General features: G+C 44.4%; 1 protein-coding gene across 1 annotated transcript in view; it reads left to right on the top strand.

The window, feature by feature from the left end:
- The first annotated feature begins 697 nt into the window (after positions 1-697).
- Positions 698-19,545, top strand: part of CUL3 (cullin 3) — a 230,913-nt gene continuing 212,065 nt past the window's right edge. Inside the window, exon 1 of the mRNA XM_030215800.1 lies at positions 698-1,240. Within this exon, the coding sequence (XP_030071660.1) occupies positions 1,175-1,240 (66 nt within the window). The 5' untranslated portion in view covers positions 698-1,174. The remainder of the gene's footprint in view (positions 1,241-19,545) is intronic.

The raw sequence follows: 19,545 nt of genomic DNA, 5'->3' as shown, positions 1-19,545 counted from the left end.
TCATCCCTTCCCCCAAATCTGAGGACATTATGAAGGGAGAAGGCTGTAACATACACAACCAAGCATGTAATTATTAGCCCCAGTGACGTTGAAGGCTAGCAGATGTAAGTGCTTTAAGAAATTTAATGTCGCTGTTTCTACTTTTCCTCAATCATTCTGAACAAATGCAGGACTTCAACCATAGATCGAAGATATGCAGTGTGGCACATTCTGCTAGTATGTAGTAAAACAAAATGTGCCAGTGCTCCATTATTCAGGATGGATAACGGAGCACTTACTACCGTACCAGCAGTACAACAGACTGAAGAGTACCCACAGGGCAGAACGTTGGGTTGAAAGGCCGCACCACTCCACCATATCCCCACACTCTTAAGAAAAAAGAAAAACAATAAACATACCATTTTCTCGCTGTCTAATCATGAAAATAAAATCATATAACAGCCACGAAATACGCTTTTAAGCACCCGCCTTAGCCTCAAAACTTAACAAAGTCAGCAGTTCCCAGTAATTCAGCTTCAACTTGTACATTCTCCGAGTTCCGGGCCGATTGGTCAGAGCAAGGGCAAGTCCACAGAGCCATCCGCTGGTGTGGTGACGTACGTCGTAAGAGCCCCGATATGACCACTCGGAAATCTCGCGAGAATAACTGCAGCTCTCCGTTCGTCGTCGTCCCCCCTCCAGCCCCCTCCGTCCTTGTGCGTCTGCGCAGTGAGAGCTGTTTGTCCGCCATCGCGGAGAACTGTGACTGCCTACTCCGACGAGCACAAGGGAGCAGGGGAGGAGGGGATCCGCGCTTGCTTCGCGCAGCGCCCGGGTGTTGCACGCTCTGTCCGGCGGAAGGAAGGCGAGCGAGAGGGGCAAGGTGGAACACCAGGAGGCGGGCAGAGTGCGAGAGGGGGCTGGCAATAGAAGAGTGAAGGTCGGGCCAGGGCCTCGCGAAGCCCTCCTCCCCCCCCCCTTCTGCTCCACAAAAACAAACCAGGACGGTTTCTCACCGCGTCGCCTCTTCTTCCCGGGGCTTCAGTTATCTCCTTCTTTCCCCTTTCATTTTTTTTCTTTTAGTTTTTATGTAAATTAAGTCAACGTTTTCTCCTTTGCTCGCGACAAAGGACGCGCGGAGTTGTACACGGCCGCCTCCTCTCCCTCCCTGTCCCCCCCTCCAAAGCCGCCGAACATGTCGAACCTCAGCAAAAGCACGGGCAGCAGGAGGGACACCAAGATGCGCATACGGGCCTTTCCTGTAAGTAGTGACTGGAGTGGTAGGGGTGGGCAGAATGGGTGAGGGACGTACTTAGGGATGTGAGGCAGTAAGGCCTCTCCGGGTTTTGTGCAGCTCTTGATGGGGTGGGGGAGGCAGGCGCTTCCACCTGGATCTCCAGGCCCGGTTACTGTTTTATTTGGTGCTTGGTGGACCGATGTGGTGTCGTGGAGGTGAGAGTACCGGGAGAAACAGGTCGGGAAAGAGGCCCCCCGTTTCCTGCAGCAGCAGCCTGTTTACTTGGCTCTGGACGTCACTTGCTCATTGCACGTCACCTCTAGTGTTTTCCAATAGTTTGTTTCAAATACAAAAGAAGATTCTGATTGCAAGGATCTGTGGGTTATTCCGAATGGTGGGGTCTGGATGTTAGTGAAGCTTTTGTTAGGTATTGTTTTTCTCTGTACCGTGAAAACGATTTTATTTGCTTATTTTGGTGGTTTGAAATGAAAGAAAATCCCTGTTGGATTGTAGTCGTTTCTCGGTGTGGGTGCTAAATTCAGATGTTCTCCACGTGTTCTGTTAAACCAAAAAAACCGGTTTGTGCAAAGCTTAACGAGGTAACTGATGTCAAAATTTAAAATTATGCCATGCCTGGATGTACCTGTAGATCACGTCAGCAAAACCGGAAGTATGTATTCAGGGACTATGATGCTATCAAACAAAACGTACACTGAAGGAAAGACATTTCTTCAAAATAGAAAATTAAAGGATTTTCTACGTGCCCCTAGACTTCAGAAGTTGAATTCCTTGATGATGGGAGTAACTATGCTGTTTCTTTCCTATATGAAATTCATAACTGAGTTCTCTGAAATAGAGTAGGATTGAATATATGTGTGTATATAGATATATAAAATACACACATACAGTCCTGTATTCAAGCATTTGAATTTTGTTTTAATTGCTGATTTTGTAAACACACACTAAAGATTTGACTCTTTTCTATGTATTTTGTAAAGTATAGATTTGGTAATTTAGTATTTTTGGTACACATAGAGTAAGGTTTGCCATTCAGACTAGGAAAAATTCGTTTTAAAGTAGCAAAAAAATCAGCAACCTTGTAGTTTTACATGCTTGTGCAGTTGATTTACATGAGGTGATTTCTGTTTTTGAAATAAATGAGTGGTTGACAATGAAGGGTTTATCCAAGGATACAGTTACTACTGATTTTCTCATATTCTGTGTAATTGATGCTCTTGAAATTTAGGCTAAACAAAGTTTCCTTTTTTTTTTTTTGCATCTTGAGGCAAGGTTAACAGTCTTCACTGTGGTGATATGCATGTCATGAAATGCATTACTGTGGTTTTAATAAAACATAATAAAGGAAAGTAGATGCATATATTCTTTTCTAGAATACTTGTGTAACAGATGAAATACGCATTTATAATTTAGATGCAAGCACACTACTGCCATAAAGCTGGTATAATTGCTTGCACCTAAATGCTGAAGATAAAACACAAAACGCTGTAAAGTGTGAGTCCTATCCATGCTGCTTCTAGGGCCCTGTTTACTAAGGTAGCGTTTTTAACGCGTGCTAACCATGTGGACACCCATAGGAATATTATGGGCATCTACATGGTTAGTGTGCACTAAAAATGCCAGTGCGCATCTAGCTTGGCTTAGTAAACAGGGCCTTTAGTCTCCGCTGTGTGTATGCCTGCCTGTAAAGCATGTTCTGTGTGTAGGGTATAACAGATCATGGAGTAGTGGTGAACCAAAATGACTCTTGAAGCCAGTTGGGTAGAATACAAATCATTATTAGGCACCACTCATACACATGACCCGATACAGGGCCATATTTTGATGGGAAACACCCGCCTTGTATCATGGGTCACACACTTAAAAAAAAAAAAAAAAAAGAAGTGGTATTCAATATGAGTTGGTGCTAAATCAAAGTGTGTGACCCCTGAGGCAGACAAGTGTTTCCCATTGAAGTATGACCCCGTGTCGGTTCATTTGCATGGGTGGTGCCTAATAAAGGTTTGTATTCTACCCATCTGGTTGCAAGTGTCATTTTGGTTCAACGCTACTCCATGATCGTGACTGTTGTACACTTAAAGATTCCTTTTCCATTTTGCTATGTAGGGTATGCACATATTTACAGAATAGCAGTTAGGTGGGATTTTGGCATTTACACACACATGTGCCATTATTCAAATTATCTGTTTGTAATCTGTGCATAAATGTTGGCACCCACTTTATAATAATCTGTAAATGACAGTTAAAATATACTGCTGGATTACGCTGCTTTGTTGCTTTAAAAATAATAAAACATTTACACTGGTACTCTAAATCAATTTAACACTCTTTTTTTTATGCCATTGACATTAAGTTGTAATGGGATAATCGCCCTTGCTAGTTATGTGCCCTCTACCTTGGGCATGGGAATTTACCTAGTGGTAAAATATGGACACTATATTTATTGAAACAACCATAGTTTAAAATATAGAAAATGATGACAGATACATCCTGCCCATCTATAGAATCTTCTTTTCCCTCAGAAATCCTCTGTGCTGTGCTTGTTGCATGTTTTCTTGAATTCAGGTACTCCCTGTTTCCTCCATCTCCACTGGGAGGCTGTTGACTTGTATTATCAGCCTCCCACCCCTTTTAGCTGACTCAATATTTTTTTTGCAGGGTGAGAAATTATGCCAAGGGCCAAATATCTGTAGATACTTGATTATTTATGCAGTTTTGGAATTCTGCAGAATTAAAATACTTCTAAGGTTTAGGAAATTGCCATTTATTTAGTTAATTAATCTAGTGTTCATATATTTTTGTTCCTGTTGTTTGTGGCTAGATTTATTTTCTCAATTCAGTCCCTTTCCAGTTTGCATTTCTTTCTTTGCAAACTAGAACATTGGGGTTAAGATTCTTGTACAATGCAAACTTTATTAGAAATGTTGGTTACATGGAAACAAAAGGAGCCAACATACCTCAGTTGGTGTCTGGGCAAGTGCTTTACTTGTTGCATTGCAAAATAACTTAAATAGTAACATATTTTGTTTGCTTCTAGAGTATATTAATACATGTTAATGTATTACATTTTTTAGATAATATACCAGCATTCCTTCTTTAGCTGTGCAAGCTTTCTGTACAATAACTGATTGTGACTAAGGAATGTTTGAGGCTCATCATTTTTTTTCTGAAGAATTACAACTTTATCTTTTAACCTGTCTTTTTTTTTCTACCATTGTTCTTACGTTTTTGTCATAAAATCCCAATGTGATAGTGATATTGGTGTGAGATTCTTTAGAATTAGCCACTCAAGAATTCAGTAAATTAGAAAAGGTCCTGCCCCCCCCCCCCCCCTGCCCTTATGCTTAAAAGGCAAGCCCTAAATTGAAATCTAGAAACTTGAACTATGAGCTAACAAACAGTGCTTTTTAAGAATTTTGAACATTCTTCCCCTTCTGGTGCGGAAACAAAAAGGAACTTGAATGATAATATCTTCATAACTGTGGACCAGATCATGCAAAATCTGTTTTCTGTTTGCTTTTTATATTCTTAATTGTAAAATTTGAGGAAGGCTAAGTACTGCACTTATTTCAATGCTCATCCTGCAGCCCTGAATGTAGAATAAGATTTTCAAAAATTCTTGCACTCCTAGCATAGAGTATTTACGGTGAAATATATTGAATGTAAGAACAAAAGACTAGGTCAGACCAATGATCTATCCAACCCAGTGTCCTGCTTCCATTAGTGGCCAATCCAGGTCACGAGTACCTGGCAGAACCCCACAGAGTAGGAAGGTTCCATACTGCCAATCCCAGGAATAAGTAGTGGCTTTTCCTATGTCCATATTAATAGCAGATTAGGGACTTTGCCTCCAGGAACTTGGCCAAACTTAACTCAGGTATGCTAACAGCTGTTACCACTTTACTGATAAATATGTGAACACAAAAGGTTAAGTAACACTTGTAAATTTTGGTGCTCTCGGTAGTTAACATTTGTATAGTAGATTGTAAAATTATTTTAAAGGTTAATGATCTGAAATATAAAATCATGGAAACACCTCATTAAGGGGCCCTTTTACTAAAGCTTAGCATGTGCTAAGATGTTCATGTGTATAAAGTGGGCTTTTTAGCATTTAGTGTAGTTCTTTTTACTCTCGTCCACACAAAATTCCTTGAAAAAAGTCTGTATAGTGCTCATTTGTATCCATATCAAATGTTTACAAAAATAGGCTTCTAACCTTTGGAAAATCCCATGGTTTAGTACATTGGCCCTTTCAGTTTTCTGATTCCTGAGGAAAAAAAAGTTTTTGAAAGCTTTTGCAACTGTCAACAAATGTAAATAAACTGAAGTGCTATCTATAATCTTTGTTAAGATCATTCTAATAAATGTAAAACAATAACTATAATTATAGCAGAGAAGATTTTTAGGAAACAGGTATAGACACAGTAAAAGATGCAAATGTTTGGTCCAAAATATGTCAAATTTACAAAGGAAAAAATGTTCAGATAAGTAAAGAAATAAGCTCAATAAATGGACGACGAGGACTCAAATACCAATCAATTAGTAATAAGGAATTTTGATAGCATTACTCCTCTAAACCCACAAAATATGAGGGACACTTATCCAAGACATTACATGTTATGATACAAACTAGTAGTATTGTTCAAACCCAGAAGTAATCCGTGCCTTTCTCAAGCCTACATGGCTACTGATAGTTTTTGAACTTATCCAGTAACTCATGCCTAAACATTTTCTAAACCTAACTATGCTAAATTCCTTGCCCACATTGTCTGAGAATTAATTCCATGTTCATTGAGTTAAAAGAAATTGTTAACCTATTGATTTTCATGGTGTGTTGCTTTATAACCTTTTCCTATTTATCTGTTCCACCCACTCATCATTTTATAGATCTCTAGCTTGTAAAATCATCCTTTTCTTCAACAGGCCAATCAGCTCCGGAATAGAACCGACGTTAATCTGTGCAGAAAGTTCAGAGAGCTGCAGCGTAGGAAACGATGGCCACGAGAAAGATTAGAACAATTTGTGTTTAAATGTAGTCAAATGGATATAAATTATTTTCTGTTCCCTTCCATTGATTAGAGAACAGCATACAAACAAACTCTGCCCTTACCTCTGGAAACCTTATGCCAGCATAGAGCTAGTGTTGGGGTATTCGAAGAGAGGGTTTTTAATATTTTTTTCAGCTATTGGCGCCTATTGTCTACTCTTAAATATAAGCCTTTCAAGTGGAAAAAAAAATTGAAAAGCTAATATTTAAAGGTGAAGAAGAATGGTGCCAACATGTGCTTTACTTCCAGGTTTGCCTGGGAACATGCACAAGAACTGTGCTTACCACAGACCTCTTATATGCATGCGCCAGCCACATCCCATCCCACCTCACAGCGTGCATACCTTTTGCATACCATTAGTGTTGTGTGTTGGAGAGAGTTGTTTGGAGCTCCTTGCGTTATGGATCGGGCACTGTTCCCTATATTGTGGGAGTTGTGAGCATCAGCCCACAAGAGCCTTAGTTTAACCTTTCTTCATAAGGAAGCCATTCCATCACGTTTAATCTTTTGGTTACTTGTCTTTGTACAGCATTTTAAAACGAAAAGGGCTATATGCAACATGTTTGCTCTAACTTAATGAAAATATATGGTACTGTTATATTTTTCAATAAATCAGGTCATTTGAGACATCAGTATTGTGTTAAAATCCTGTTTATAAGCAAATTAATTTTCTAAGGTGGCATATAGGAGAAGGATAAGAATCCCCACTGGAAACAGCAAGATAAAACAGTGAGGCAAATAAAGCAATGAAAACGAGCCAGTTGCAGAACCAAGGAGACTTTAATACTCAACAGTGTCAACCAGAGTCTGTGGCAAAGAAAGAGTGACTCGACACAGCCGTGTTTCAGCAAATAGTGCTTGCGTCAGGATTTGTACAGTTTGAACAATTAAGAAATAATATATAAATGAAAACACATATTTTAAAAAACCCCTTTATATCAATGCATATATAAAAGCAATACAAAAGTATGAAGCAGTTGTGAGAAATATGGCGATAACATATATGGTTGAGGGACATAATTTTTATACATATATAAAAAAGTAGTTATAAAAATGCAATGATATTCCATATCAATCATACAAGCAGAAGCATAAATTGTAAGTCTTAATCACTTAAACTATTTAGAAATTTATAAAAAGGGGTTACTGTTAGGCATATTTTCAAAGCACTTTGGGAGGCTAAGTTCCATAGGTTTCTATGGAACTTTGGAAGGCTAAGTGCTTTGAAAATGAGCCCGAGTGTGACTTAAATCTTTATACATCGGTGATACTCCTGAGAACGACTATAAACAGTTCCCATTGCAGATGTATTGCAAAAACTAAGGGCCCTGTTTACAAAAGCATGCTAGCGTTTTTAGTGCGCTAGCCATGTAGATGCCCATTGGAATATTATAGGCATCTACACGGTTAGCGCATGCTAAAACCACTATTTGTGTCTTTATAAACAGGGTCCTAAAAACTTAAACCAGAAAACATTAGTAAAAAGAAGACAAAATATATTGGATTTTACTCACACCTGTTTCAGCAGTAGCTCAAGGTGAGTTACATTCAGATACACTAGATATAATATATGGGAAAATATACTTGAAACATGGATATCAAGAGACTAAAGGTTAGGCAATTTTTGTCTGTCTCAAAAAATATATATGACTAAAATATAATTGGCTCTGTTTACTAAGCCGCGCTAGAGAAACGCTAACGTTTTTAGCTTGCACTAACCATGTAGATGCCCATAATATTCCTAGGGGTGTCTACATGGTTAAGCATGCGTTTTTAGCACACACTGAAAACGCTAACGCACCTTAGTAAATGGCCCTAAAAAAGGAAAAAATATACTTTAAAAAGTATCACTGACAACATGAGGTGGAAACACTGATCAGAAAAACAAAGAACTGGTTGGCTCATGGTAAGCAAAAAATTGCACTACAAAAGAAAATATGTTGACAAAAACTTCATCTTAAAAGATTTTAAACAAGAAATTTAAGTAAAGAATGTGAAAAGAGAAAGAAGGAGAAAAGGGAGGGAGAAGAAAAGCCAACAAAGAAAATAAAATAAGGGAGGGAAGGAAAAGTGGGTAGAAAGGATTTAAAAAAAAAAGGAGGGGGAGGGAAGAAGGGAGAGGGCAGGGAAAAGGGGGGAAAGGTGGAGGAAGGAGGAGAGGGGAGATAGGAAAAAAGAGGAGGTAGAGAAGAAAAAGGGGGGAATAAAGGATATAAGGAAAATGGGGATGAAGGATGGAAAACTGGTAAGGATAGAAGGGAACCTTAGGGAAGAGAGAAAGGTGAGGAGAAGGAAAAATGAAAACAAAAATGAGATCTTCATATGCAAGACCTCGTCAGCAAAATGAAATAAAATTTATATTATATACAGTGGGGGAAATAAGTATTTGATCCCTTGCTGATTTTGTAAGTTTGCCCACTGACAAAGACATGAGCAGCCCATAATTGAAGGGTAGGTTATTGGTAACAGTGAGAGATAGCACATCACAAATTAAATCCGGAAAATCACATTGTGGAAAGTATATGAATTTATTTGCATTCTGCAGAGGGAAATAAGTATTTAATCCCTCTGGCAAACAAGACCTAATACTTGGTGGCAAAACCCTTGTTGGCAAGCACAGCGGTCAGACGTCTTCTGTAGTTGATGATGAGGTTTGCACACATGTCAGGAGGAATTTTGGTCCACTCCTCTTTGCAGATCATCTCTAAATCATTAAGAGTTCTGGGCTGTCGCTTGGCAACTCGCATCTTCAGCTCCCTCCATAAGATTTCAATGGGATTAAGGTCTGGTGACTGGCTAGGCCACTCCATGACCCTAATGTGCTTCTTCCTGAGCCACTCCTTTGTTGCCTTGGCTGTATGTTTTGGGTCATTGTCGTGCTGGAAGACCCAGCCACGACCCATTTTTAAGGCCCTGGCGGAGGGAAGGAGGTTGTCACTCAGAATTGTACGGTACATGGCCCCATCCATTCTCCCATTGATGCGGTGAAGTAGTCCTGTGCCCTTAGCAGAGAAACACCCCCAAAACATAACATTTCCACCTCCATGCTTGACAGTGGGGACGGTGTTCTTTGGGTCATAGGCAGCATTTCTCTTCCTCCAAACACGGCGAGTTGAGTTCATGCCAAAGAGCTCAATTTTTGTCTCATCTGACCACAGCACCTTCTCCCAATCACTCTCGGCATCATCCAGGTGTTCACTGGCAAACTTCAGACGGGCCGTCACATGTGCCTTCCGGAGCAGGGGGACCTTGCGGGCACTGCAGGATTGCAATCTGTTATGTCGTAATGTGTTACCAATGGTTTTCGTGGTGACAGTGGTCCCAGCTGCCTTGAGATCATTGACAAGTTCCCCCCTTGTAGTTGTAGGCTGATTTCTAACCTTCCTCATGATCAAGGATACCCCACGAGGTGAGATTTTGCATGGAGCCCCAGATCTTTGTCGATTGACAGTCATTTTGTACTTCTTCCATTTTCTTACTATGGCACCAACAGTTGTCTCCTTCTCGCCCAGCGTCTTACTGATGGTTTTGTAGCCCATTCCAGCCTTGTGCAGGTGTATGATCTTGTCCCTGACATCCTTAGACAGCTCCTTGCTCTTGGCCATTTTGTAGAGGTTAGAGTCTGACTGATTCACTGAGTCTGTGGACAGGTGTCTTTCATACAGGTGACCATTGCCGACAGCTGTCTGTCATGCAGGTAACGAGTTGATTTGGAGCATCTACCTGGTCTGTAGGGGCCAGATCTCTTACTGGTTGGTGGGGGATCAAATACTTATTTCCCTCTGCAGAATGCAAATAAATTCATATACTTTCCACAATGTGATTTTCCGGATTTAATTTGTGATGTGCTATCTCTCACTGTTACCAATAACCTACCCTTCCATATCATCAAGCTGATCAATCCATAGACTGGTGGGTTGTGTCCATCTACCAGCAGGTGGAGATAGAGAGCAAACTTTTGCCTCCCTATATGTGGTCATGTGCTGCCGGAAACTCCTCAGTATGTTCTCTATCTCAGCAGGTGGTGGTCACACACAGCAGCAGCAGCTCTGGCTAGGCCTCCAAGCCTAATTTTTAGGTTTTGTTGAGTGCCTGGGGTTGAGGGCTCTTTTGAGCAAGTGCAAACCTGGTGGTGCCAGGTCCCTCCTTTTCTCCCCCCTCCCGCTGGCTCCGTTGAAAAAAAAAAAAAAAAAAAAAAAAATTTTAAACGTCTTTAAAGGCGTTTATTTCGACGTTTATTTAAGCGTCTATTGCAGCTACTCACTGGGACACCAGGTCGTTACAACTCGGAGCGGACAGCAGGTAATTTTTACCTTTTTATAGCGGGCGGGGGTTCCCCGATTCTTCTCCTCGTGGCACATGGCGTCGGAGGGCGAGGGCGCAAAGGGTCGCTCCCCGGGTCGCTTGAGCGCTTCTAGAGGGGATGCGGGGGTCTTAAAGCCTGATTCGCCCTTGTTGGGTGGCAGTTTCGTGACCGATGAATGTCCCGGTCCTTCCTCCGGCGTGGCGGTTTTTCCCGCCATAAACGCCCATCCCCCGCTCCTCGCCTCCACCATTTTGGCCGGCCACGCGGCTCGGACGGCTTCTTCTTGGGCCGCCCTTGAGGTTGGAGACATTAATGCCATGAACGCCCTTAATTTGGGCGACGGCACAGAAGCGGCTAAAGTTAAGAGCCGTTCTTCCCGCGCGGCTCCTTCGCGGAGTTTCGCGCCGGACGCCATTTTGGATGCGCAGCAGGCCTCTCCCCCGCTGTTGCGAGCGCCGGTTGAGAGTGCGCCTAGGGCTGTTGCCCAGGCTGCGGAAGTGCACAGTCTGGGGGGTTTCTCCCCCGAGTTTGTTTTGCTGCTGCATCAGGCCTTCCTCAGCTGCCCCCGCTCCCTCGTCTGGTAAAGAGGTTGAGGTTCCCAGAGGTAAACGCCCTCGGGTTGATTCCCAGGCCTTGGAGGAATTTGTCTCCTCCGATGTAGATGAGGGCAGCGTGTCTGAGGTCTCCCAACGGTCCTTTGCGGATTCCTTGGAGGAGACGGATCCCCGCTCGGATGGAGCGGATGACCCCTCTGCAGCGCGGCTTTTTCGCCCAGAGGATTTGCCCAACCTGTTGTTACAGGCCATGGACACTTTGAAGATTTCCTCTCCGGAGGACGTCTCTCCCTCAGCCCCTGTTGGCTCTGCCATTATGCTGGGGACGAAGCGCCCGCCTAGAACCTTCCACGTGCATGATGCCATGCACACCTTAATTTCGGCTCAATGGGATGTCCCAGAAGCGAGCCTTAAAGTGGCTAGGGCTATGTCCCGCCTCTATCCTTTGGCTGTGAGTGAACGTGAGGCCTATCTGTGGCCTACCGTGGATTCTTTAATCACTGCGGTGACTAAGAAAACGGCATTGCCGGTGGAAGGTGGCACGGCCCTAAAGGACGCCCAAGACAGGAGATTGGAGGCGGCCTTAAGGTCGTCCCTTTGAGGCGGCTGCTTTAAGTTTGCAGGCCTCAGTTTGCGGCTCCTATGTGGCCAGGGCGTGCCTGACTATGGTGCAGCGGGCTTTCCCCTCGGATCATTCCTTGAGGGATGATTGGCCAGCCCTGGAATCGGGCTTAGCCTATTTGGCAGACTTGCTGTATGATGTCTTGAGAGCCTCAGCTAAAGGCATGGCTCAGACAGTCTCTGCGCGGCGGTGGCTTTGGCTGAAACATTGGTCTGCTGACCACGCCTCTAAATCCCGCCTGGCTAGGTTGCCTTTTAAAGGCAAGCTGCTCTTTGGGGTCGAGCTGGACAAAATCGTGACCGATCTCGGCACGTCTAAGGGCAAGAAGTTACCAGAGGTCAGGGCTCGGGCTAGTGCTCGTCCCGGTACCTCCAGAGGACGGTTTCAGGAAGCCCGTCGGTACCGCCCGGGCAGGTCGGGTTCTTCTGCCCCCTCTTCCTTTAAGAGGCATTTCTCCCCCAAGCAGCGTTCCTTTCGCAGAGACCGCCGTCCCGGAGGTGCTCCCTCCGGTCCTCCCCCAGGGTCTCGTACCCAATGACGGGGTCTTGGTCCACGCCCCAGTGCAGATTGGAGGACGGCTGTCCTCGTTTCTGGGCGAGTGGACCACAATAACTTCAGACGCTTGGGTGCTGGAAGTCATCAGAGACGGCTACAAGCTAGAGTTCTGCCGACCCTTAAGAGACGGGTTTGTACTCTCTCCCTGCAAGTCTCCGGTCAAAGCTGTGGCAGTGCAGCAGACTTTGGACAATCTGATCCGCCTGGGTGCGGTCGTTCCGGTGCCAGAAAGTCAGCTTGGCAAGGGGCGTTACTCCATTTACTTTGTGGTACCAAAGAAAGGAGGTTCTGTCCGGCCTATCCTCGACCTCAAAGGGGTCAATCGGGCCTTGAAAGTGCGGCACTTTCGCATGGAGACTCTCCGCTCTGTTATAGCGGCAGTGAAGGCAGGGGAGTACCTGGCTTCCTTGGACATCAAGGAAGCGTACCTGCATATTCCCATCTGGCCTCCTCATCAACGCTTTCTGCGTTTTGCAGTCCTGGGCCGACACTTCCAGTTCAGAGCCCTCCCGTTCGGGTTGGCTACTGCTCCGCGGACCTTTTCCAAAGTAATGGTGGTCATAGCGGCCTTCCTGCGAAAGGAAGGAGTACAAGTCCATCCTTATCTGGACGACTGGTTGATCCGAGCCCCCTCTTATGCAGAGTGCGGCAAAGCTGTGGACCGGGTAGTTGCTCTTTTGAGCTCCCTGGGATGGATCATCAACTGGGAGAAGAGCCAGCTGCGCCCGACTCAGTCCCTGGAGTATCTGGGAGTTCGATTCGACACCCAAGTGGGCAGAGTGTTCCTGCCAGACAATCGGATTGTCAAGCTTCAGGCTCAGGTGGACCAGTTCCTGGTAGCCTCTCCTCTTCGGGCTTGGGACTATGTGCAGCTGTTGGGCTCTATGACGGCCACGATGGAAGTAGTGCCCTGGGCCAGGGCTCATATGAGACCACTACAACACTCTCTGCTGCAGCGCTGGACTCCGATGTCGGAGGATTATGCGGTGCGTCTTCCCTTGGATCCAGCAGTGCGCAAGGCGCTGAGCTGGTGGATGCAGGCAGACAAGTTGTCTGCAGGAATGCCTCTGGTGACCCCAGAGTGGATTGTCGTCACGACGGACGCCTCATTGTCGGGCTGGGGAGCCCACTGCTTGGGAAGGACAGCGCAGGGGCTCTGGTCTCCTGCAGAGGCGAAGTGGTCTATCAACCTCCTGGAACTCAGAGCCATTCGGTTGGCGCTTTTGGAGTTCATCCCGGTACTGGTGCTGAAGCCTGTACGGGTACTGTCGGACAATGCCACGGCTGTGGCCTATGTTAACCGCCAGGGAGGTACCAAGAGCGCCCCTCTAGCCAAGGAGGCTATGAGTCTATGCCAGTGGGCGGAAGCGAACCTGGAACAGCTGTCAGCGGCCCACATTGCCGGAGTCATGAATGTCAAGGCGGACTTTCTCAGTCGCCATACCTTGGAGCCCGGAGAGTGGCAGCTATCTGCTCAGGCGTTCTTGGACATCACGAAGCGCTGGGGCCAGCCGAGCCTAGATCTGATGGCGTCATCGGCCAATTGCCAGGTGCCGCGCTTCTTCAGCAGAGGACGGGACCCTCGATCCCTGGGAGTAGATGCTCTTCTCCAACAATGGCCGACACAAGAGCTTCTCTATGTGTTCCCACCCTGGCCCATGTTGGGCAGGGTCCTAGACCGGGTGGCAAGACATCCCGGCAGGATAATCCTGGTGGGTCCGGATTGGCCCAGACGTCCCTGGTATGCGGACTTGATCAGGCTCTCAATCGACGATCCTCTGCGGCTGCCAGTGGAGCAGGGCCTGTTACATCAGGGTCCCGTGGTGATGGAGGATCCCTCCCCCTTTGGTCTTACGGCCTGGCTATTGAGCGGCAGCGTCTGAGGAAGAAGGGCTTCTCAGACAAGGTCATCGCCACTATGCTGAGAGCGAGGAAACGCTCTACTTCTACTGCTTACGCCAGGGTTTGGCGTATCTTTGCAGCGTGGTGTGAAGCAGGCTCACTTTCTCCCTTCACTGCTCCAATTTCTTCAGTGTTGGCGTTCCTGCAAGAAGGTCTGGACAAAGGCCTGTCGCTCAGTTCCCTTAAGGTCCAGGTAGCGGCTCTGGCTTGCTTCAGGGGCCGCCTGAAGGGTGCTTCCCTGGCTTCCCAGCCAGATGTGGTGCGCTTTCTCAAGGGAGTTAATCACCTGCGCCCTCCTCTGCACTCAGTGGTGCCTGCGTGGAATCTCAACCTGGTGCTAAGAGCATTGCAGAAGCCGCCGTTCGAACCCTTGTCGAGGGCATCTCTGAAAGACCTGACGTTGAAAGCAGTCTTTTTGGGGGCTATCACTTCAGCCAAAAGAGTTTCCGAGCTCCAGGCGCTCTCATGTCGAGAGCCTTTTCTGCAGTTCACTGAGGCAGGAGTGACTATTCGCACAGTGCCTTCCTTTCTGCCCAAGATTGTTTCTCGCTTCCATGTGAATCAGCAGCTCTGTCTCCCTTCCTTTCGTAGGGAGGACTACCCAGAGGAGTACTCTGCTCTTAAATATCTGGATGTGAGACGAGTCATCATCAGATACTTGGAAGTGACCAATGATTTCCGGAAATCGGATCATCTGTTTGTCCTGTTTGCAGGTCCTCGTAGGGGTCTGCAGGCTGCTAAGCCTACAGTGGCAAGATGGGTCAAGGAAGCCATTGCAGCGGCTTATGTGGCCGCAGGGAAGGTGCCGCCTATCCAGCTGAAGGCTCACTCCACAAGAGCTCAGGCGGCCTCGATGGCAGAGGCCGGTTCCGTCTCCTTGGAAGAGATATGCAAGGCGGCAACTTGGGCTTCGGCCCATACATTCTCCAAGCATTACCGCTTGACTGTGGCTGCTCGGGCGGAGGCCCGGTTTGGAGCTTCAGTGTTGCGGTCAGGGATTTCTAGGTCCCGCCCTGGGTGAGTACTGCTTCGGTACATCCCACCAGTCTATGGATTGATCAGCTTGATGATATGGAAGGTAAAATTATGTATAATCATACCTGATAATTTTCTTTCCATTAATCATAGCTGATCAATCCATAGCCCCTCCCAGATATCTGTATTGTTTTATTCTGGTTGCATTTCAGGTTCAAGTTTACTCTTCAGTTACTTCAGAAAGACTTCGTGTTCAAGTTTTTTCACTTGGATTCTTCAAGAGTTAAGACGAGTTTGTGTTACAGTGAGCTGCTGCATTCCTCTCCCCTCCGTTTTACGGGGCTGGATTGAGACTTATAATTCTGCCGGCACTCCCTCCCGCTTCGTGCGGCTGTAGGGCAGTTTTGTACCCCTCCCGCTTCGGCGGTGTTCGGGTCAGTCAGCTCCTCCCGCGGTTGCGGTTGCAGGATAAGCCAGATCCCCCCGCATCGGCGGGTGTGGTGTCCCTCCCCCGCTCCGCGGGGATGAGCTGGACGGATTCCCCTCCCCCACTTGTGTGGGGATGAGCTGGGTTAATTCCCCTCCCCCGTTTCGGCGGTGGTGAGCTGGGCAGAGTGTCCCTTCGTGGGTGTAATTCTCTAAGTGCTGAGTCCTGCGGATGGAGCTTTGATATCGACATACTGAGGAGTTTCCGGCAGCACATGACCACATATAGGGAGGCAAAAGTTTGCTCTCTATCTCCACCTGCTGGTAGATGGACACAACCCACCAGTCTATGGATTGATCAGCTATGATTAATGGAAAGAAAATTATCAGGTATGATTATACATAATTTTACCTTCAATTATGGGCTGCTCATGTCTTTGTCAGTGGGCAAACTTACAAAATCAGCAAGGGATCAAATACTTATTTCCCCCACTGTATATGCATTGTTAGGGATATAGTGAAAACCAAAAATGCGTGCTTAGAAACGTAAAGATAAGAGAAAACTGAAACCAACAACATTTTAAAGTTCTCATTCTGGTTTTATTTATTTGTAAGAGATTTGAAGTGATTTTTCCTAGACTACTTTTAAAATCTCATATGGGAGCCTTTTGCCTAATTTTTAAACTCTGAACATTCGTTTTCATCACGATTCACCAACCACTTCCCACCCCCGTTTATTTATTTATTACATTTGTATCCCACGCTTTCCCGCTCATCGTAGGCTCAATGCGGCTTACATAGGAACAAGAGAATACAATCTGTAGTATCTGAATCAACAAAGGAGGTATGTGGTAGGACAAATGAACAAGGGTAAATGGGATAAAAGAGGTATGAGAGAAAGGATAGGTAAGGAAGTGGAGCGATGAAGAAGAGGTAGGGGAAGAGCATGGAGGGTAAGAAGATTGGTAGGAGGTAATTTCTGAGCCATTGTTGTTAATGATTAGATGAACCGGTAAATGGATGGGTTGCTTATGTTTGCTTATGGTAGGTCAAGTCATTTGGGTAAATCTGTTTGAATAGATGGGTTTTCAATAGTTTCCTAAAGGGAAGATATTCACTAGTTGATTGAATGTATCTGGGTAGAGCATTCCAGAGTTGGGATCCCAGGTAGGGGAAGTTAGATGCATGATATGTTTTATACTTTAGTCCTTTGCAATTGGGAAGGTGCAGGTTAAGGTATGTCCGTGAAGATGGTGACCTGTTTCTGGATGGAAGATCTAATAGATTGACCATGTAACTTGGTGATACTCCATGGATGATCTTGTGTATTAGTGTAATGGCCTTAAAGTTGACTCGTTCTCTAATAGGGAGCCAATGAAGTTTCATACGGAGGGGTGTTGCACTTTCGAAACTAGGCTTCCCATAAGTAAGTCTAGCTGCCGTGTTCTGGACAGTCTGAAGTTTCTTCATGATTTGGGCCTTACATCCAACGAAGATACTATTAAAGTAATCAGCGTGGGTGAGTACCGTGGATTGTACCAAATTGCGGAAGGTATTCAAGGGGAGATAAGGTTTCACATGTTTCAACATCCACATCATGTTGAACATTTTCTTGGTGATGGGTGTTGCGTGGTCTTCAAGGGATAAGTATTTATCCAATATAACTCCAAGGGTTTTCAGATTATTGGATATAGGAATTGTGATATCAGGAGTGGTTGGATGGAATGTGGAATATTGGGAGGAGAGGATTAAGCATTGAGTTTTGTCTTTGTTCAATTTCATTTTGAAAGCGTTGGCCCAAGAAGTTAGGATATTCATACCATTGGTTATTTTGTCAGAAATTTCTGCCAGGTTAGATTTGAAGAGAATAAATATGGTAATGTTGTCAGCATAGATAAAAGGGTTGAGACCATGTTTGGAAAGGGATTTAGCCAGAGGTATCATCATAAGGTTGAATAGAATTGGGAATAGGGGAGAACCCTGAGGTACACCGCATTCTGATGACCAGGGAGATGAAATTGCAGTAGATGATTTGACTTGATAGGATCTAGAGGTAATAAAGCCTTCAATCCATTTTATAACGTTGCCACCAATTCCCAACTTATCCAGAAGTCTAGTAAGAATACGATTGTCAACCATGTCAAATGCTCCAGACATATCAAACTGCAAAAGGAGTACGCTATATCCGATTGATATTTCTTGCTTGAATCTGGATATTAAAGTAAGCAATACTGTTTCCATACTATGGATATTCAGTCTGCAAGTACTTTTCTTGTCCCCCCCCCCCCCCCACACTTTTTTTTCCCCTCCTCTTCCTGCATGTTGTCGTTTTATTGCCGATGTACATTTGAGTATGTAGATCCACTAAAACACTTGGGGCCCTGTTTACTAAGAAGTGCTATAGGCACCAGCGTTTTTAGCGCACTCTAGGGATACCCGTAGGAATATATGAGCATCTTTAGCGTTTAGTTCGCTTTAAACACTAACGCACCTTAGTAAACAGGGCCTTTGGTTTTCAATATTTGATTTCTATAAAAATTTCTTAAAAGGCATGAAACAAAATTGTGCAAAAAGTAGAAACCATTTTCTGTGACTGAAAATCTTACATTTATTATCTACTAATTGGATTTTATCCAAGAAATAAACACAAATTAGGCGTGCATGGTTTTTATCTCATTTCTCTTACTAACATTTTTTTAATAAAAATTGGTTAATTGATGTAGTACCAGTGAGACTTGGTAAAATGTAGGGACAGGACTTTTTTCAGTGACAGTTCCTAAGGTACTAAATTTAAAACAAAATTTTCTTCACTCAACTTGTAATTAAACCTTGGAATTTGTTGCCAGAGAATGTGGTAAAGGTGGTTAGCCTAGCAGAGTTTAAAAAAGGTTTGGCTTCCTAAAGGAAAAGTCCAAAGACCATAATTAAACTGGGCTTGGGGAAAAAACACTATTTCTGGGATAAGCAGTATAAAATGTTTTTGTATTTTTTGGGGATCTTGCCAGGTATTTGTGACCTGGATTGGCCACTGCTGGAAACAGGATGCTGGGCTTGATGGACCTTTGGTCTGATCCAGTATGGCAATACTTATGTACTTGTGGTCTGGAATAAGTTTGTCATTTGCACCTGGAAGAAAACCTGCTGGTGTCTTCAGAAGCAGCTTAAACCAAACCAAGCAAACTTTAGAGGGTGATATGTATATCTGTGGCTAGGTCTGGCGTAACTGTATTCTTGATTTATGGATTATGACTGTTAGGAATTCTCTTAGTGGATGAGGTTTGTTTACATTTTATGTATTGTAAACGACTTTGAATTTTAGTCAAATTTTAATAAATGAAATAACCAGCATGTTCATGAATAGTCATGTTGTACAACAAGATCCAATAAATATGTATGTTATAAATTAGCTCTATTACTAAAGAGCATAAAGCATAGTCCATGTGAACACAGTAAGGGGTTTGCAGTAGTTTACCTGTTTCTGCACTTTAAACTGCAGGTTATTGAAACTTTTAAATTTTTCTATCAGTGCCATGGCATGGGTGAAGAGTGGAAGTGTGAGTCAGCTATTACATTGTACTTAGCATGTGCAAACCGGCCAACACAGATAATGTGGGATCATTTACTGCCTCCTAAATAGAAGGTACTAGGTGTCTTATTCTATAAAGGTTGTGCTCCTAAATTACGAGCATAATCTATGCTCCAGAATAGATTATGCTTGTAATTTAGGAGCATAACCTTTATATAATAAGGACCTAAGTGCATTCCCGTTAACCAGGGCAGGACCTATGCATTAATCTGAATGCTTAAACCTTTGCCCTGCTGTAAGAAAAAAAAAATAGTGGAAATGCCCCTTCTTGATGCAGCATTAGTTTTGGCTTTGCCGCACATTAAAATTGTGCATTATAGTGCATTAAGCCTAAAAC

Source organism: Microcaecilia unicolor, chromosome 10 (genome assembly GCF_901765095.1).
Source record: "Microcaecilia unicolor chromosome 10, aMicUni1.1, whole genome shotgun sequence".
Lineage (NCBI taxonomy): Eukaryota > Metazoa > Chordata > Amphibia > Gymnophiona > Siphonopidae > Microcaecilia > Microcaecilia unicolor.
The sequence above is the reverse complement of the archived record's forward strand: the minus strand, read 5'-3'. Positions and strand labels throughout refer to the sequence as shown.